The 21,870-nt window shown below is 37.9% G+C and overlaps 1 protein-coding gene across 1 annotated transcript in view; it reads left to right on the top strand.

Moving 5' to 3' along the window:
* The window catches only part of dnah7 (dynein, axonemal, heavy chain 7), a 96,923-nt gene that overhangs the window by 31,233 nt on the left and 43,820 nt on the right, over positions 1-21,870 (top strand). Inside the window, exons 29-39 of the mRNA XM_073845060.1 lie at positions 5,532-5,630; positions 5,749-5,997; positions 6,496-6,645; positions 7,459-7,641; positions 10,560-10,736; positions 12,932-13,063; positions 14,151-14,372; positions 16,472-16,669; positions 20,546-20,701; positions 21,041-21,209; positions 21,532-21,658. Coding sequence (XP_073701161.1) covers positions 5,532-5,630; positions 5,749-5,997; positions 6,496-6,645; positions 7,459-7,641; positions 10,560-10,736; positions 12,932-13,063; positions 14,151-14,372; positions 16,472-16,669; positions 20,546-20,701; positions 21,041-21,209; positions 21,532-21,658 — 1,862 coding nt within the window. The remainder of the gene's footprint in view (positions 1-5,531; positions 5,631-5,748; positions 5,998-6,495; positions 6,646-7,458; positions 7,642-10,559; positions 10,737-12,931; positions 13,064-14,150; positions 14,373-16,471; positions 16,670-20,545; positions 20,702-21,040; positions 21,210-21,531; positions 21,659-21,870) is intronic.

Below are 21,870 nucleotides of genomic sequence, written 5' to 3'. Positions count from 1 at the left end.
ATTTTTTTCCAGGTTTCTTTGAAATAGAATCCAGAGAAATAGAAATAAAAATAGAAATAGAATTTGAAATAGAAAGTAAAAAAAAAACAGCATTTATCTGAAATAGAAATATTTTGTAACATTTTAAATGTATTTATAAATATTTTATAAATGTATTTATAAATATTAAATATTTTTTAAAATTATTTTAAAATATAATTAAAATATTAAAAAATATATATTAATTATAAATTATACTGACTGCTTTTTGAATAAAATATATATGTTTTTAATTAAAAATATTAATTAATTGACTGGTTTTGAATATTATAGTGTATAATGTTACAAAAGCTTTTTATTTTAGATAAATGCTGATCTTTGGATCTTTCTATTCATCAAAGAATCCTAAAAAAACTCAACTCAAATGTGCTCAACAGCAAATCAGCATATTAGAATGATTTCTGAAGGATCATGTGACACTGAAGACTGGAATAATGATGCTGAAAATTTAGCTTTGATCACTGGAATGAATTACATTTTAAAATATATTAAATATAAAACAGTTATTTTAAATAGTAAAAATATTTCACAATATTACTGCTTTTGCTGTACTTTGGATCAAATGCAGGCTTGGTGAGCAGAAAATAATTCTTTAAAAGCCTTAAAAATCTTAAAAAAAACTTTTGACTGGTAGTGTATAAATAGTATTGTGTGGACTTTGTATTTCTAAAGCTGTGTCTACATTCAAAGTTTAAGATTTTAGTCAGTACGGCCATGTTGTACTTGACAGCATATGTCCAAATGTACAAAAATTTGCATGTCAACATATGTATGAAATCTGTTAACACTAATTAGATCAGGCTACCTTTTCAACCTACCATCCGAATCCTTTAGAATCAAAATTAACTGGGTGGACAAGAAACAGCATTTTGGTACACTGGTTCTAGATTTACATTTATTAATATCAACATCCTTCAATATCAAAGGGTTCATTTTATTGTGACAGATTTATATGTACATTGTGCCGCTTAAATAGAAACTAAAGCCTAAAACAGAGAAACTAAACACTCAAAATACAAGTGTATGGAGGTGGAGAGAGTATTTGTAACCATAAGTGTAAAAAAGCATAAAAAAATGTGCTGTTGAATGGCACTTCCCATAGACTGGGGTGTCTGTCTCCATCAATCCAAAGAACTCCCACACTGGCGAGCTAACTTTTGTGGATGTGTGTAGAGTTTCTTGCTATCGTCTGTCATATCCTTCAATGTGATTTGTGCAGCAATAGTAGCAACACACTGTGTCTTCTTTTTTTATTTTGTAACGGGTTGCAACCAGCGTTAAGGTGCATTATCACCACCTACTATGTTAAGGAGTCATCTTCTAGGCTTATGGCTTCTTAAAAAAAATGTAGGGAATTAAATGAATGTAACCTAGGACCACAAAACCAGTCATAAGGATACATCTTTTGAAAATGATCACATGGAAGTTAAACAAATAAGTTTTCCATTGATGCGTTTGTTAGGATAGGACAAGATTTTGCTGAGATAGAAATGAAGAAATTCTATAAATTATGTCAGTATTAATCATGTTACACAGGAAAGGATTACAAGTAGCTCATATTAGTATTTGAAGCCGATAGGAATAAACTTGCTGAAAGAACTCATGTATTGATTACAAATAATATTCATGTTTTAGCAGTAACACAAACACATCTTGATCAAACATTCTCAGATAATGTAGTGAATATAAATGGTTATAATATTTACAGGAAGGACAGAACTATCCTGAAAAAAAAAAGTAACATTTACGGTAAAAAAGCGGCAGCTGTGGTTGCCAGAATTTTACCATAAAAAATCCCGTAGCAACGTTTTAGATTTAACGGTTTTAACTTAAATTTACATCTCAATACCATAATTTCATTAACTGATATAATGTTAATATACCAACCTACTGAAGTATGAAAATCTGTTTTGTATCTTTATGATACACTGATTACCACCAAAAGTAGGTGGTGATGGTAAAGTCACACGATGAACCAAAGCCCATCACAAGCAGCTTTTAAATACTAACATATATAGAAGGTGCACAGTGTCATTGTCACGGAAGCAGACCAACGAGACAGGTAAGTAGGTGAATACAAGGTTTATTTTATAGTCAGCAGAGCGGTGAAGGTGATGGCGTGCAGAACCAGGTAAGTAGAACAGTAAAGTTGAGTAATGATACTTGATGAGCAGATATTGTAACTGAGTTGTATTTTCTCGTTGCAGGAACGAAGATCGGAGGACATCAACAGGATGCAGACTTATGGCACACTCACACGCTGTAAACTTGGATCAATAGACTTCGATAGACTTGACTGGAATAGAGCAGAGATACAGGTAAGTAAACACAGGTAAGTTTTCAGGGTAAGGTTTCCGTGAACTTGATTGAAGTCACACGAAGTGTCCGCTTTCGAGTCAGTGAGCCTGGCCCCTGAGCGGTGTTTCGTGAGGGTTCTTATAGGGCTTGAGTGATCGTATGCAGGTGCGTGGCTGATTGAAACCAGGTGACGGTTGCTCGGTGATTGTTGAGCTAATCCTGGCTGATCCGTAACATATCGCCCCCCTCCCGGAAAGGCGCGTCCTCGCGCCTAAACGGATACAACAGAGGAGGGAGGGTGGGGGTTCAGGTGGCGGGTATGCGGCAGGAGGAGAGCAGAAAAAGGTCCAAAGCCAGAGGAGCCGGATGGTGGTCCAGAGCCCAGCCAGGATGACGCCCCAGGGCGGAGTCGAGGGAGGGAGAAGCCATGGTGGAGAGTTAGCCAACGACACCCTGGAGCCGAGCGACGGAGATGAAGCCTCTGGTTGGAGTGAGCCCGGTGCGGCCGAGCAGACGGAGAGCCAGGGTGACACTGCAGATCTGGAGGGCCGAGGTGATGCAGATGGCTCAGGGGACCGAGGCAGAGCTGGGGTTCCGGAAGACCGCAGTGACACCGGAGCGACAGAGGACATAGGCGGAGCTGGAGGGAAGGAGGAGCCTGACAGAGCCGGGGGGACGGAATGACGAGGTGAAGCCGGAGGAATGGAGTCCCGAGGCGACAGATGGTCAACGACTGACCAAGGCGGAGCGACGAGGGAGCCCGGTGGAGCTGGTGGGATGATGGGCCACGGTGGAGATGAGGGAGCCAGGAGCCAAGGCGGAGCCGAAGGGTCGGAGGACCGAGGTGGAGTCCAGGACTCGGAGGATGTAGGCCGGGACTGGGGAACGACACGCCTTGGCGGAGCTAGAGCCTGGATGTCCCACGGTGGAATCACACTCCTAGGTGGTGCTGCCTGAGGGTGAGCTGTGGGACAGACAGGGGGCAGCAGAGACAGGGCTGAAGGACTGGCTGGCTTGCGTGGAGGCGGGAGAGGGAGGCTGGCTGGGAACTTCGGAGACATTGAAGAACTGGACGGAACCAGCGGAGATTCTGGACGGCTGGACGGAACTATCGGAGACTCTGGAAGACTGGATGAGACTGGCGGAGATTCTGGACGGCTGGACGGAACCAGCGGGGACTCAGGACAGCTGGGCGGAACCAGCGGGGACTCAGGACGGCTGGGCGGAACCAGCGGGGACTCAGGACGGCTGGGAATAATCTCGCCAAACCAGTCAATTAGATCCATTTCAAAAATCTCCAATAGATCCTTATAATATCCACCACAGCGCAGTTGCAGCTCACCCTCAGGGTTAGGAGTGTGGGCGGGGCTTCCCTCTAGGCCCTCGATCTCCACGAGAACTCCCACGGTGACGCACATCGTAGCCGGCTCACACACCTGGTCAGTCGCGATGTCCTCTGTCGCTTTAACTGCGGCAGATCGTGGCGCTGTGGCTGCGGCGGGCTCTGGCTGGTGCTCCGTGCTGCAGGGTGATGACAGCTGGCTGGGCTCTGGATCGGGGTTGCACATATTGCTCTGCTGACGCTGTTTTCGGTCCAGGCTTCTGTTACGGATGCAGACCAACGAGACAGATAAGTAGGTGAATACAAGGTTTATTTTATAGTCAGCAGAGCGGTGAAGGTGATGGCGTGCAGAACCAGGTAAGTAGAACAGTAAAGTTGAGTAATGATACTTGATGAGCAGATATTGTAACTGAGTTGTATTTTCTCGTTGCAGGCACGAAGATCGGAGGACATCAACAGGATGCAGACTTATGGCACACTCACACGCTGGAAACTTGGATCAATAGACTTCGATAGACTTGACTGGAATAGAGCAGAGATACAGGTAAGTAAACACAGGTAAGTTTTCAGGGTAAGGTTTCCGTGAACTTGATTGAAGTCACACGAAGTGTCCGCTTTCGAGTCAACGAGCCTGGCCCCTGAGCGGTGTTTCGTGAGGGTTCTTATAGGGCTTGAGTGATCGTATGCAGGTGCGTGGCTGATTGAAACCAGGTGACGGTGATCGGTGATTGTTGAGCTAATCCTGGCTGATCCGTAACAGTCATTCACGCAAACACTAAACACCATCATGGCAACATACATTAAACTGAAATAATGCAATAAACATTAATTTAATAACATTAGATGTAACATACAACCATAATGTACAAAACTGATAAGAAAAACTAAGTAGAAACATAGTTATTTCAACAAAAAAAGCATACAATTTGAAATGTATTGCAGGGAATTCCGGAAATGTCAATTTCTTTTTTACTTCAGAAAATGTCCATGTCCAATACAGTTTTTCACCGTGTATAGTAGGAGAACTTACTGTTAACCATTTTACAGGTTTTTACTGTAGCATTTTTACAGTCTTTTACCGTTAAATTTACTGTCATTTTTTACAGTGTTGGTATGGTGAAGATATCCAGAGCTGCAGATGCTGTAAATTAGAAGTATCTATAGTACACTAGTTTGTCCTTGTTTCCTCATTGTCACTGGGTGGGCATAGTTTCAAAGTACCAGGTAGCATTTATAGTACATATACTGTCTTTTATCACTGGGAAAGAAGTGTACTGTTGATTACTGGATTGGATTTGTAGAATCCAGTCACTGGCCAAAATAACTAAATATTGTGTGTAACAGGACAAGTGCTTAAGAAAGTGACAACTTGTATTTTACTGGAAAGTGTACATGACTGTTACTCTTCCTAATGTGTTTATAGTGTGACAATAAGGAACCTGGAATATTAAAGCCACAAAAACGAATCTCACAGAGCTGAAATAGGCAGAGGAGGAAGCTGACCTTGGCAGCTCCCACTCGCTTTCCTCGTTTTGGCAAATTTGAATAGCGCCTGCTTGTGTCATCTCTGCTGTTTTCAGAAATGAATACGCCCGTGTCATTTTCACAGCAATCTTTGCACCATCACACCCGAGACTGCACTCTTTTGCCATCTTGAAATTACTTCTGGAGACAAAGGCGTGCTCTAAACCCCTCAGGTCTGAGTTGCAAATGACTGTGATGGTAAAGAATGAGCAAAGACAATGTGGCTGAATGCCACTCTCCCCCTGGAGACCTTGGAAAAGTGACGGCACAAGCAAATCTTTTATTGAGTGTCAAACCTCTTTCTCTCCCTGTGTTTAACATGTCACAGCTGAAGTTTCCAGAGGAGGATGAGGATATTCTGCTGCTGAGATCTATTATTGATGTTAACCTCCCGAAATTTCTGGCTCATGACCTTCCATTATTTGAGGTACTACATCTGTATCAATATATTCTACACATACCAACAATAATGCGTTCATTGATATGTATGTGTAATTTCTTCAGTTAATATTCACTAACGTCTCAGACATTGTAAATCTGTTCAGGGCATCACTTCCGATCTATTCCCCGGAGTCAAGCTTCCAAAACCAGACTACAGCGTGTTGCTTGAGGCTATAAATGAAAACAGCGCTAAGATGAACCTGCAGGTCACTGACTTCTTTGCTGAGAAGATCCTGCAGATCTATGAAATGATGATTGTGCGTCACGGCTTCATGTTGGTGGGAGAGCCCTTCGGTGGGAAGACGTCTGCATACCGTGTGCTCGCCGCAGCCCTGAATGACATCTGTGAGAAGGTGCTGTAAATGGACAACTGTTTACAAAAACTAGTGCTTCTCAAATAGTCACAGTGGGAGTAGAACTTTCCACGTTCAACATTGTATGTCTGTTACATAAGATTCAAACTTTTGTTCTTTTATCCTACTTATTGACTGTTTTCGAGTACTTTTTTCTTGTACCCAGAGGATGTGAACTCCCAAAGTCTCAAAGACTCCCACATTCCTCAAACAGTTCCAACTGGATGTGAATTTGTATCACAATACCACAATATAAACTGCTCTTTTTGCATAATAGAACGCTTAAAAAGTCTGTGAAATGTTTTTATAGAAAGCAAATGTGATTTCTTGTGTTTTCAGAGAACAGACAACACATTTAGTGATGGTACTGCTATAAATCACTGCGCTGACGCACATTCATACACATGCTAATATGATGCAACTGAAAACAGTGCTGCAAAAAGTTATAGTAGTGAAAGTGTTATAGTATCAGTCAAACTTGACCTGTTTTGAATGCAGAGTCAGATGGAGGAGAACAGAGTTCAGATCACTGTTATCAACCCAAAGTCCATCACTATGGGCCAGCTGTATGGACAGTTTGATCCTGTGTCCCATGAGTGGTCAGATGGCATCTTGGCAGTCAGCTATAGAGCATTCGCCACTTCCCAGGTACAGTTACCATTCCAGTCGTCTTATTTGTCCACCCATTCATTCATACATCTATTTATCTACACCTCTATCCATTCATCCTTCCTTACATCCATTACATTCTTTTAAAGGTAAGATAGTTCAGCCAAAAATGAAAATTATGTAAATAATTACTAACCCTCATGTCGTTCCAAATCCATAAGACCTTCGTTCATCTTCAGAACACAAATTAAGATATTTTTGATGAAATCTGAGAGATTTCTGACCCTGCATAGACAGCAACGCAACTTAAGTCACTACTAGATACATAAACAGTAATGAACATTAAATTCACTGCCATCAATTTAAAGCCATCTCAAAACAAAGAACATTCACATAGTGCTGCTATCTGCTTGAAACATGCAGCTTTTATATTTCTTTTACCATGGAAACACTAAGCCTAAATCTGTGACATCTTTTACGTACTGACTTTGATGTTGTTCAGAGTGCAGTCATGACTGCATTCCCAAAGGATTATAGTTTGAAGCTTTTATTCACTGGCTTACAATAGAAATGTTTACCCTTGTAAACCCTTGTTGTTAGTTACCCTTATTTTTCACATCAAACATCCACGATTAGTCAGAACAACTTTTAGAAAATGCTAGGAAAATGCTGTCATAGTTTTACAGAAAAAAGCATTGTACCAGTTAGCTCTAATCTTTAAAGTTTAAAAAATATATATATAGTGTGCAGTTTTACCTATTTTATTGAGACATAGCCACGAGGCGCACAGCAAAGTTAAAGTTAAATTGTTCACTGTGAGTCTGAAGTGTCTGTCTGCTGCCTCCCCACCAGAGTCCTGACAGAAAGTGGCTGATTTTTGATGGGCCTGTGGACGCAGTGTGGATTGAGAACATGAACACTGTACTGGACGACAACAAAAAGCTTTGTCTCATGAGTGGTGAGATCATCCAGATGTCCCCGCAGATGAGCCTTATCTTTGAACCCATGGACCTGGAAGTAGCTTCGCCAGCCACGGTGAGATGGTCATTTCAAAGATAGCTAGAGTTGAGGTCAAAAGTTTACATCCCCTTTCAAAGAGGGATCATACAAAATGCATGTTATTGTTTATTAAGTACTGACCTGAATAAGATATTTCACATAAAATATGTTTACATATAGTCCACAAGAGAAAATAATAGCTGAATTTATAAAAATGACCCTCTTCAAAAGTTTACATCCCCTTGATTCTTAATACTGTGTTTTTATCTGGATGATCCACAGCTGTGTTTTTGTTTAGTGATAGTTGTTCATTAGTCCCTTGTTTGTCCTGAACAATTAAGCATTTTTATATATTTGAACCCTTTCTAACAATGACTGTATGATTTTGAGATCTGTTCACACTGAGGACAACTGAGGGACTCATGCAACTATTACAGAAGGTTCAAATGCTCACTGATTTTCCTAAAAAAACATGCATTAAAAGCAAGGGGTGAAAACTTTTAGAATTTGAATATCAGGGTGAGTTTAACTTATTTTGCCCTCTGGGAAACATGTAACTATCTTCTTTAGCTTCTGAAGGGCAGTACTCAATGAAAAAATATGATATTTAGGCAAAATAAGAAAAATGTACGCATTTCCATTTTGTTCAAAAGTTTTCACCCCCGGCTCTTAACACATAATTTTTCCTTCTGGAGCATCAGTGAGCATTTGAACCTTCTGTAATAGATGCATATGAGTCCCTCAGTTGTCCTCAGTGTGAAAAGATGGATCTCAAAATCATACAGTCATTGTTAGAAAGAGTTCAAATACACAAAAATGCTGAATAACCAAAGAATTTGTGGGACCTGAAGGATTTTTCTGAAACAGCAGGCAGTTTAACTGTTTTGGACAAACAAGGGACTCATGAACAACTATCACTAAAAAAACACAGCTGTGGATCATTCAGGTATTCACTACATTAAAAAATCAAGGGGATGTAAACTATTGAACGGGGTCATTTTTATAAATTCAAATATTTTCTCTTGTAGACTATATGCAAACATATTTTATGTGAAATATCTAATTCAGATCAGTACTAAATAAGCAATGGATTTTGTATGATCCCTTTTATTTTTGTAAAATAATTAACATTTTGCAGATTCTGAAAGGGGGGCGTAAACTTTTGACCTCAACTGTATGTGGTTCAGCAAGTATGTTTCATTTTGTGATCACACCGAGCATGCAGAATTTTTTCAGATACTGCAGCAGTCGAGATATGTCACACTCGGCAGGCATCTTTTTTTAAAAACAAAGTCAACATATGACAAATAATAATAAATATAAAAATATACAGTCTGTGTTCTTTTAATTCGGCTAAGAGCTCACTCTGTGACAAATTCACAGGTCAGAGTTTATTTGAACTTTGGAACACAGTCAAAAGAGAGATCAAAAGACAGTAAGGTTCACGAATCTTATTAAAATAACTTCATCGACTTGTTTCTAACTTTGGAATCGCTTCAGCAGACATTTGCAATATAGTTCAATAATATCTTCCTTTAATATATTCCACCTACAAAGGCAAACCTACAGTGCACATATTTATTTTTTTTAAATACAATACAGTCTAAAAAATGATGAAATTTGATGAAAATATATCCTCATTTTTCCCAGCGCATTTTGTTATATCTTTATCAGACGAGACATCTCTAAGGCTGCCTTTGATGTTTTGGGTTTCAAAAAAAGTAGACCATCAAATGAGATTGTTGTTGTCATTCAGGAAAACCTGTCAAAAGAGGACTTACCAATTCACTGGCAATAACACACCCACACCATGCTTCCCCCCTCTCTCATCCTACTCAATAATGGCATAATGGCATGGCGCTACTGGATTTCTTTCTTTCAGAAACACCAAAGCAATTTCCTCCCCTTATTTATCTCTGCGTCTTCTCGTAAGATGGCTTTGTATCTGACAGAGCTTCTGCTTTACGCATCCTAGCCTGAGGAAAAGCTCTTATAGCTGTGGATCCCAGCTTTTTCTGGCCTAGTGTGGGCAGAAGGCTCTGATTTAAAAGAATGGGTGATGATGACAGAGATTAAACAAGCATGTTATGAAGAAGGAAAGAGTGTGAAAATATCAAAGTGTGTGTGTGTGTGTGTGTGTGTGTGTGTGTGACTGCCTGTGTTTTTTTTTTTATTGTTTGCGACACGTCACCAGATCAGATCAAAGTAGACGCCGGAGACAGAGCCAGAGGGAAAGAGTGAGACAGAGATCAAATTTGTGCGAATATCTTGACAGAAAACGAAAGACGTCTGGCTATAGCATAAACCATCTCCCTTTGGCTCGTATCTGTCTCTCGCAATTTTTGTCTTGCTCTCCTCCTTTTTATATATTGATGCTTGACTCATGGCCTGCTGAAAACTAGACCAAAGTTCAATGAGAATTCAGTTGAACAAGCTAACATGCTCTCGAGGTCATGCTTGCCCCAGATTTCTCCTCCGGCTTAACACCTGTGCATAAGCGCCCAGTTTGCAATTCACTTACACCTCTACCATTCACACAGGCCTTTCGTGGGAGCCTGTTTCCGACAGCTGTTTCCATCACGTAACCTTGATGATGTGCAATTCATCAAACCATTGAGCACAGAAGACCTTTATCTTTATGAGTAACCCAGTGCAGCTGCCGTACAGATGAATAAAATGCAATTTGTTTGAACTATGCACCATTCCAGATGGCTAAGTAATATATAAAAAGTTTTGTACCCTTTGGAGTTGTGCATCAACATCCTTTAGAAAGGACTATTGTGATGTTGAGTGCTTTCCTCCATATTTACAAGTCACATTATCTAGTCAAATGTTACGAACGTTCAAAAGTTTGGGGTCAGTACAATTTATTTGTATTCGGCAAGGATGCATTAAATTGATCAAAAGTGATTATTATATTTTATTCTTTTATCAAGCTGAGCCTTTCTGTGCAGGTATCTCGCTGTGGTATGATCTACATGGAGCCTCACATGTTGGGATGGCGGCCTTTAATGCTGTCTTGGCTCAACACTTTGCCTTCTACTCTGAGCTCCATGCACAAAGACCTCATCACTGGCCTCTTTGACCGCATGCTGCCATCATGTCTTCAGCTCATCCGCAAAGGCACTAAGGTACAGCTGTAATTGTGCTACAGATAATAAGGAAGTGCTTTGCAAATAATTAAAAAGCATCTCATTTTGTCATTAATTACTCACCCTCATGTCGTTCCAAACCTGTAAGACCTTTGCTCGTCTTCGGAACACAAATTAAGATATTTTTGATGAAATCCAAGAGCTTTCTGACCCTCCATAGACAGTGTCCTACCACGTTCAAAGTCCATATTACATCAGTGGTTCAGTTGTAATTTTTTGAAGCTATGAGAATACAAAAAAACGAAAATAACTTTATTAAACATTTCTTTTCCTCCGTGTCACACGCATGCGTCGCGTTACTCTCCAAAATCGTGCTAGGGTGACACGAAGGAGAAGAATTGTTGAATATAGTTGTTATTTTAGCATTTTTGCGCAACAAAAAGTATTAAAATGTAGTAGGACCTTGCTGTCTAGGTCAGAAAGCTCTTCAAAAATATATTAATTTGTATTCCAAAGATGAACGAAGGTCTTACAGGTTTGGAACGACATGAGGGTGAGTAATTAATTACAGAAATTTAATTTCTGGGTGAACTATTCCTTTAAATTGATATTAAATTGCACAGTCAAAAAAATGTAAAGCACTGACAAATCATTTCAGCCAGTTCTCTACTCTTTCAAGCTTAAAATAAATGCCTGTAGGATAATGCAAGACCGTTCAACTTTGCTTCGGGTACTAATTACCAGAGATTTATTTTGTGATGATGACCCGACTCACTGCAAAAAAGTCTTATCTTACTTAGTATTTTTGTCTTGTTTGTAGTCAAAATATCAAAAAAAAATTCAATTAAGATCCATTTACTAGATAAACAAAAAGACGTAAGATATTAAGTCTTGTTTCCTGAGGAAAAAAATCTAAATCAGCTGCATTTCGCTTAAAATAAGTAAGCAAATAAAATTATCTGCCAGTGGGGTAAGAAACAATATAATTTTAAGAGTATTTTACTTACCCCACTGGCAGATAATTTAGCTTGTTTTAAGGAAAATTCACTTCATTTCAATTTTTTTTTCTTAAAAACAAGACTAAATATCTTACATCTTTTGCTTGTCTAGTAAATGCATCTTGATTTAAGAATTTTTGGATATTTTGACTAGAAACAAGACAAAAATACTAAGTAAGATAAACCTTTTTTTTGCAAATCTGACTGAAGATCATCCCTTCACTAATGTTATATTTCCTGTCTTTTTCCTGGTCTTACTGAAATTTTAGGTGAATCTAGAAGAGCAGTTTAAGACTGACACTATAGAAAAAAAACAATAGTTTTTATATGACGCATAATTATTACTTTAAGGGCCAGTTTTACTGAACAGGGCAAATTGGTGCAATTCTATAAAAGCGGCAATGGGAGAGGAAAAATCTGTGTGTGATTTACTAACAATACACACATTAAAGAACACAGACGCAGCCAGATTATTTTCATAATGACCAGCGCAATCTACCAAGGGCATCTCAAATTACCGCCTGCTTTAAGACGTTTTTTTTGGGCATTAAAAAATGGACAAATACCTGTAATTTGATGAGCGCAAACATTAGTACCACATGTTCATGGTTCATTTTAATACTCTTCTTCCATACATTTTTCGTCTGAAAGAGAAACTCTTACAAATGCATATTCAATAAGGTCAGATGCAAAAATAACACCCACGCCTTTTCATCACTAATTCTTCGCTGCACGTCCTTAGTAAACCCAAAACCCTATTTTAACGCCAAAAGGGGCCCTAAGAGTCTGGAAGGAATAAGAAATTGTTACATTAAATACAGAATTTTCTTTTCGTAATAATCACAGTCTTCGGCAATTAGGGGTTCTTTTGTGCTTGCATGCATTGTACTCAGAATGGGATAAAACGCTAATTATGTGCTTTCTTATTTTAAATACTACTTTTCCTGACAGTCCTGTTTTGTCTTTTGGTGCTTATAGTGCACTTTGGTTAATACAGTTTTTGTCAGACAGACTAGCACTTTCGTTCACTGCTGCATTTCTTGTCTTCTGCATTGTTTGTCAGTTTTTGTCTAACAATTATTAAGCTATTATTTATTATCTCACATTGCAAACCAATAACACAGCATGCCTTGCATACTTTAAGATAGTTTTGCCCAGTATAATAGCATACCACTGATCATCTAGCCATGGGTTCTTGGTCTGGACTAATGGAGTGTGTTTTGTGTGGCCATTCAGGAATTATGTCCTACGTCCAACACAAGCCTGGTGAAGTCTCTGATGAATCTGATGGACTGCATGATGGATGAGTTTCGAGAGGAGAGCCAGATGAAGGGGATGAATGAGAGAGATGTCTGCTCTTGGCTTGAGGTGAGGAGATAAAAACTAAAAAAGATGAATTGTGGAATGTTGGACACTCAGTGCTTGCAGCTTTCACTATGTAGCAGAAATCGATCCACACTTGTGCTGAGCCCACACTGAGGCAGTTGACTAAAAACCAAGGAAACACAGCAATGTCATCCACAACGCATTAGAACACATTCACCAGAAAATGTCAAAGTCTAATTGTGATAAATTAGTATGTGCCAGAGTTTTAATATGTATCAATTGTTTCAATATATCTGACCCACAGAGATGGTGTTGCAAGTTATAAATACACAGGAGAAATGCCTATACTGCATATAGTGTGTCTCAAGGACTTCATCTTTTCATTTCATATTCATCTGAAGCATACAAAGGAATTTTTCAGTTTATGTGGTCCACTGCAAATTTGTCATTTTAATTACTTCTTACAAATACCTTAGCTTTAGTGCCCTGAAAGGTCATCTCTTAAGCCAAAGGCGACTTCTGCTATTTTTTGTGCTGTCTGAAGTCTGTCAATACTGTCTGCATTTCTCCTCTAAAGGTAATAATCTTTCTCTACCTGCTCCTTTGAGACGGAGATCATATCAGTAGATCAACCTAGACGGCGAGTCTCATTGATTAGCTGGTACAGGATCAATTCTTAGAAACACTCCCTCCTCCCAGATAGGAATGACTTTATTTGCTTCCTCCTAGTTGGCCATCAGAGTATTGCACATTCCTAAAGCTTTTTTGTTTGTTTGTTTGTTTACGCCAAAAGAGCACTAAATCAATGGCGGTAGTGTTTGTATAGATTGTCATGGCTGCAGCAGATTGATCTAAAGATGCAATTGAGTTTGTAAGGAATATTTATGAATAATTGATTGGATTAGTAGCTCCGGGAAGGTCAGCAGTGTGTCATAGTGATTAAACACAGCAATGGAGGAAGTAATGATTTAGAATGTTTATTAAAAACCCAATATATGATAGCTAAAATGGGCTTATAGCTAAAAAGGTCAACAGTTAGATCTTACTGAGCTGTTTGTTAGCCAAAAGTGCCACTAGCTTTGACCTCTCCTACTTCATGAAAATGTTGTTTTTTTCTCTTCCTGTATAGGGCATCTTTGTTTTTTGCCTTATGTGGTCAGTCGGAGCCAGCTGCACTGAAGCAGGAAGGGTAAAGTTTGATGGCTTGGTGAGGGAGATGCTGGCAGGTGGTCTTAGTGAAGAGACACGCACACGCCATGGAATCCTGGAGCACGTGGAGCCTCCCGCCAAGCAGCTGACGGTGCCTTTACCCACTGAGGGCACGCTCTATGAATACCGCTTCCTCAAAGAGGTCAGGAAGTTTCTTCAACACACTTGGGCGGATATGTAGAGAGAAACAGATTGGGCTCTTCGGGGAAGTTTTTTCCCGTCCTAATTTTTTTGGGGGTGATAATTAGGTAGTTGATGTGAAATATTTTTTGAAAGATGATCTCCTGTGAAACGCTGTAATCAATCTGATCTATTCATGTATGCGTCTAAACACCATTTTGATCATTCTTGAATAGTTATTTTACATTTATCTTTTAAGTCCTCATATTATTTCAGTAAATGCATTATTAGTAATTTAAAAATAAAGGACCATTTAAAATAAAGTTAATTTAAGTTCAATATTTATATATAAATACTTAAAATATAGAAACCAGTTACAAGACCTAAGATATACGATATAAGATTTTTCCTTATCAATTCACATACAGTTGAGGTCAAATTTTACATACACCTTGGAGAATCAGCAAAATGTTAATTGTTTCTCCAAAATAAGAGGGATCATACAAAATGCATGTTATTTTTTATTTAGCACTAACCTGAATAAGATATTTCACATAAAAGATGTTTAAATATAATAGTTGAATTTATAAAAATGACCCTGTTCAAACGTTTATACACTTGATCCTTAATACTATTGTATTGATCCACAGCTGTTTTTGTTTTGTTTGTTTTGTTTAGTGATAGTTGTTCATGAGTCCCTTTTTTGTCCTAAACAGTTAAACTGTCTGCTGTTCTTCAGAAAAATCCTTCACGTCCCACATATTCTTTGGTTTTTCAGCATTTTTGTGTATTTAACCCTTTCTAACATTAACTATGAAATTGAGATTCATCTTTTCACACTGAGGACAACTGCGGGACTCATATGCAACTATTACAGAAGTTTCAAACACTCATTGATGCTCCAGAAAAGAAAATTATCCATTAAGAGCCAGGGGTGTAAACTTTTAAACAGAATGTGTACATTTTTCTTCTTTAAATTTTTTTATTTAGTACTGCCCTTCATAAGCTACAGAAGATACTCACATGTTTCCAGAAGACAAAATATATATATATTTTTTTGTCAAATTATCTTCAAATTCAAAAAGTATTCACCCCCTGGCTCGATGCATCGTGGCTTAATGCATCGTGTTTCCTTTTGAAGCATCAGTGAGTGTTTGAACCTTCTGTAATAGTTGCATATGAGTCCCTCAGTTGTCCTCAGTGTGAAAAGATGGATTGTAAAATCATTGTTGGAAATGTTCAAATACACAAAAATACTGAAAAACCAAAGAATCTGTTGGACCTGAAGGATTTTTCTGAAGAACAGCGGGCAGTCTAACTCTTCAGAAGAAACAAGGGTCTCATGAACAACTATCACTAAACAAACAAACAAAAAATTATTATTATTATTAAAAATGGTATATTATCTGTATTCAATATAATTATATCCAGTTGTCATTTCTTCTCAAGGCTGTTTTCCCATTCTGGCTTTCTAGAAAGCAATTGTGCAATTCTAATATCCAGCCTGGTCTAGTATTAAAATGCCATCTTGGCTAGCTCTATATTTAGAACGCATACAAAGTGTAAAATCGACCACTTAATTCTTAGAGCTTGAGGCATGTGAATTTGATTATTTGCATTTTTCGTCCTGAAATACTAATAAGCAACTTCAGTCTTTGCTGGGGAAGCACACCCTCCTCATCCTGAATGAGGTAATCTGTCTTATTATTTGTTGTAAATCACAAGCTTTATCTCTGTGTAATAAAACTTCAGGCATAACCTGGACTAATTTGCCAATTTCATGCCTCATTAAATGCTGAAAATGTCATTTATTAGAGAAGAAATGGATTATCCATTGCTTACATTTTTCTGCTGTAGATAAAAGCCTTTTTCTGAACAGACAGGACCATGAACAAGCCCATAATTCTTTTGTGGTATAAATTCAACTACAAAGAGTGCACCTTGATGAAATTTCAGAAGGTGTCATAATGGTGGAGTTGAAAACACTGCATCGTTAATACACACTGCAGTTTAAGACACACAGAAAGGACAGCAGAACAAAACACCATTAAAAAAAGAAGATTTATTGAAATTGTTTGTCATTAAAAAAAATGGTTTACATGAACAGTGATACTCCAACAGGGTCCAGGGAGATGGGAGCTGTGGACTGAGGAGCTGAAGGCTTTTCCCCCCATCCCTAAAGATGTGCAGTTCAATGAAATAATTGTGCCTACGGAGAACACTGTACGCTACACTGCTCTCATGAAGCTGCTCATCACTCATCAGAAGCCCACCGTCTTTGTCGGCCCCACGGGGACTGGCAAGAGCGTCTACATTCTAGTGAGTGTTTTTTTTACACAATGAATAGCAGTTTACCAATGACTCTCCAGGAATATATTTAGAATAGGGCTGACAATCAATAAAAAAAAATAATTGAAATAATTACATGATGTGCTCATTAGTTAATCAAAATAATGGCACATTAAATCACGCACAGCAATATTTGCTAAAAAAATATGGCACATTATTGTCGGGTGAGAATGACTACATTAGGTCTGACTGTAGTTGTGTGAGAGTAGTAGGCATTAGTTGATATTTTATCTTTTAACTTTTTTTTTTAATGAGAAATTGCATAAAATTAGCACATTAAATGGACTCTTCTAGTTTAGAATATTTTGTGCATTCTGTGGTATATTTTATAGTTCCTGCATAATTCTGATTGTGCCATGAGGAGAGTATACTTCAATATAGAGCGATTTAATGATTAGAACTCAGTTTAGTATTAATCAGTTCACATTAGCTATGTATCCATCTAAAAGTGCGAATTGAACATATGCGCAAAATTAGTAATAATAATAATAAAAGAACCTGTGGCTCTTTTTTCATACATGATTAATAACGCTGTCATTTTATTTTGCTTTCGGATGCCGATGTTTGAGAAGCAGTTCTGTGATAAAATTATTGGAGGTGATTATACCAAATAATTTTAATTTTGGACATTGGCTCTGCTCGAGCATTTAACAACTTACCCTTCGCAAACAGGCAATCTGACTAATCGTAACACAGAATCTGCCATTTTGTCTGACAAACACATCAGACAGGAAAGTAGGGATGTATCTGAAATTACCCCCTATACCCTCATTCACTATTCCCTACATTAGTCCACTCATACAGTCCACTTGAAGGAATTTGGACACTGAGTGCACCGGAAGGACTGCCGCTTTTGCATAGTTTGCTTGCTGTTTAATAATCATTTGAAATGGGCAGTTCCAGTAGTAAGATTAGTTCAACAATTTAATAATCAATTTACGAAGAATTTGTACCTGTGTTGTATTACACTGTATTAAGGTCATTGCACACCAAGTCCGAAATTTTCATCTTAAATTTTCACACGTTAAAAACATATAAATACAACCTTACGTTATGTCAATCACGTTTACACACTGCCTCCCAAACTTTTGTCTGTCATAAAAAATAATGTAAAAAATAAAAAAATTCAGATCAGGTTAAATTTTCTGTGTTTTCGCATTCGTAGTAAGCATTTTGATAGGAAAGAATAACAAATAAAAAAACGCAAATACAAATTTCGGACTAAAGGTTATTGCACACTGAGTACGAAATTTTCGTATGCGTTTTTTCAGATTTTTCATATTTGTCATCCTTTCCTATTAAAATGCTTGCTATAGATGCGAAAATGCAGAAAGTTTAACCTGATCCAAATTTTTTTATGACAGACGAAAGACAGGTTGTATTTATTTTTTTTTACGTGCAAAAATTTCGGACTCAGTATGCAATGGCCTTCAGTCTGCAATGATCTTTACGCGTGGATGAGCGTGTTGTAAAATGAATGGATGGATGATTCAGTTGCGAGCACCATCTTCTGCCGAGATGCAGGAATTCATTTGGTGTGCAACTCTCACAGTGCATTATGGGTTATCTATAGCCATAGCATTGCGGTGCATTGTGGGATTGAATGAGTGCACTCGGGAACGTCCACTATGGTTTCGGACACCACTAAAAATGGCTATTCCCTCAAATAGTGCCCTATTTGAGGGTATAGGGGGCGATTTCAGAAACAGCCTAGATTAATTTCGGTGGACTTAAACTTGGAAAAAAAAAACTGTCCTTATTGATCTCTTTCTGTGGTTAAAATAAAATACATTCTGATGTTCATTCATGTTTATTTCATGCTTTAAGTAAATAAGAAAAGACGCATGTCGATTGATCTGATAAGGCAATACAGTGATCTGTCAAAACACATTAAAGAGCCACAAAACGGTATTTATTTTTTACATTTCTTAAAAAATTGACAACATTTTAAAGCTGAGACCTTGTTTTATACCAGAAGTAGCCTGCTAAGTCTTGTCTGTCACAGTGTTGTCATTTTCTTCTTTGTTCTGCAATGTATTTTTCACTGCGTGAGAACATGATGTGTAGTGTGAGAGCGGCATTGTTTGTTGGACATAGCAACAGTAACTAAGGAGGGCGGATTTTTTCAATTATTAAAATAATATCTGAGAAGGTGGGCGGTGCGATTGGTGGGCTAATTATAAGTTATCTAATCACATGATCTTTTGAGGCGAAATCACATAAATTTCTTGATGCACATTGAGGAATTTATTCGGTAAATGTGTTTCCATGCACATTGTTTTTGGTATAAAAGATTATCCTATTTAACTGAGTGAATTGAGTAAGTTTTTTATGCACATTTTTACAATTTATGTGCAACTTGGCATTTCTATCCAGCATATTTTTATGCAACATCCCAAAATAAGTCAAAAAATAGGTGGATGAAAACATAACTATTGAGTCTTACACAATTTATGAATTTTGACACCTTACCAGGTCAGTATTCTACTTGTACATTAAAAAGAAAGTGTTTATTTAAAATGCTGTGGAAGAAATCACCCCTTCACTCTAAATCTCATCTGTTGAATCGAGTCTCACTTTCAACAGATCATTTGCTGTTATCATCTACCTACCTCATGCAGCTCGAAACTCTCTGCTTTTTTGGAATATAAAAAGTTTACCAAGTATTTAGTCAAGATTTGAACTTTTGTGAAACAGGAATGCCACAGATGTCCCCTGTTGAAAATAAAATACTTGCATGATGCAACTATCTCTACCTACACACCACATTGCCCAGCTGAGCATGAAACCTCTTACATGATCTTGTACGTGTATGCATTGAAGGATGACATTGTGATAAATTAGTCAATGGTTCGAGACCAACTGTGGCCCACTGTACATCCCTGCCCCCTTTCTACAAAAGATGAACACACTTAATGCTCTCATTCTGGTCGGTGATAGGGTTAGAAAGTCAATCGACAGGAGATCCATCAGCCAAACAGCTTCATCTATTAGTGTAATCATTATGCTTTTGTTTTAAATACACATGTGTGGCATCAACACAAAATCTCATCTGTCTCAACGGTGATGTGTGCCAGATCGTGGTTTGGAGTTTAGACATCAGATCTTGTGTTATGAAAAGACTGAAGAGACTGAGTAATGATCAATCTAATCTGAATCACCAGTTATTTCAGAACATTCTTTCTACTCACTTCATAGGTTCCATGCGTCCTCTTTCTGTTCACAATTTCCCCCTTGTGATTCTTTGGCAACATTTTGAAGGACTCTGAAAGTCTGTATGTCTATATTGTGAGTGTGAAATGCCTGCAGGTGCCGATGACTTCATCACTCCCATTTAGAACATGAATATTAAATCATCATTTTTCACAGTCTGCCACATGGCTCTTTCACCGAGTTTTAAGGAATGAAAGAGCTTGTATGTGTCAGGCTTAAGTGGAGCAACTCACAGGCTCCTCAAACTATAATGAATGAGGTCTCTCTGAAATGTGCATATATTTACATTAATTAGTTGACACATGGCGGTTTCATAATAAGAGCTTTTATGTTGGTTGTGCATGTTGTTGATTTTCATCCTGTAGGTCAACTGTTAAACTATAAAGAGATATAATTCATTTGCATTGCAGTGTTTGTTGCACATATTCAGTTTGCTTGCTTCTCACGCAAGCATGATTATGTCAGGTGCAAAGGTTATATAAAACAGTTTCAGATGTGCTACTTATAGCATCCTTTATAATGGTAGTGACAGGCTCACAGTAGAAACAGTTTTCTCAACACTTCTAACAGTTGGATTTTGATGCCACATCTGTGCTAACTAGAGCTAATTAAGTGTCTCCAAATCCCCCACAGGACTTTTTGCTGAATCATCTGGAGAAGGATGTGTACAGTCCTCTGCTGATCAACTTCTCAGCCCAAACAACAGCAGCACAGACACAAAACATTATTATGTCTAAACTTGATAAGAGAAGGAAAGGAGTGTTTGGCCCTCCTCTGGGAAAGAAAATGGTATACTTTGAGCGTCTTTTTATTACCATTTTTGTTATTAGAGTAGTTATGATTAAATCTCAATCAATTTTTGTTAAGTGATTCTTCATAGAATTTCAAAATCCATTTATGACCATAATTTGTGCCTAAAATTCTAACTGCAAAGTGGAAATGACTTCTTAATTGCCTCTGAACTAAATGGGAGATAAATACAGTTCACCTGTATTTAATCATCATTTGAAACAGCACATTATCTTCCAACATTTAAAATTACAGCATCTAATTACTTTAACATTAGTGTTAAAAAAATATTTTTTACTTATTTTAACTTTTAATTTGCTTTTTGATTACTCTGATCAGGTGGTGTTTGTGGACGATGTGAATATGCCAGCAAGAGAGACCTATGGTGCCCAGCCTCCAGTGGAGCTCCTGCGTCAGTGGCTCGATCACTGGAACTGGTATGAATTGAAGGATTGCTCCATGATCAACTTAGTGGACATCCAGATCATGTGTGCCATGGGTCCACCTGGTGAGTTCATGTCATTTATATATGCTAATACAGTTTTTATTCAGAGCAAATAGTTTTCAGAGCAGTGTTTTGTACAGTATTACAAGCCAAAATTGTTTTGGAGTTTATAAATGTCTTGGCAAGCAGACAAACAGACCTACTGAGAATAGTAAAGTTGCTTCAGGAATCAAAGCATAGTTGTATGCAATTTGAGATACATGTAGTTATTTTACAGCAAAGAAAATAAACAAGCCTGATATTATAGGATGGACCAAGTGTCATGTTTTGAACAGTGGATTACAAGTTTGCTTTTATATGTCGCCATGTCCATTGTCATGTGCAGGTGGAGGTAGGAACCCTGTGACTCCTCGATTTTTACGTCATTTCAACACAGTGACCATTAATGAATTTGATGACAAAACCATGTTCACCATCTTCTCAAGAATTCTGGACTGGCACTTGACCATAAGGTAATGCTCCATAGGTAGAAGGGCCATGGAGGCAGTTTTCCATACAAATGTGGTTAAAAGATTTGTTCACTTCCAGAATAAAAATGTAATAATAATTTACTCACCCCTATGTCATCCAAAAATGTATTCATTTTATTCTAGCTTCAGTTTTTGTGGAAAACATTCCAGGATTTTCTCCATAAAGTGAACTTCAGTGGGTTTCAATGCAGCTT

The sequence above is a fragment of the Garra rufa genome, chromosome 8 (genome assembly GCF_049309525.1).
Source record: "Garra rufa chromosome 8, GarRuf1.0, whole genome shotgun sequence".
NCBI classification, from domain to species: Eukaryota; Metazoa; Chordata; class Actinopteri; order Cypriniformes; family Cyprinidae; genus Garra; species Garra rufa.
Note: the sequence above shows the minus strand (reverse complement) of the source record. Positions and strands in the feature narration are given on the sequence as shown.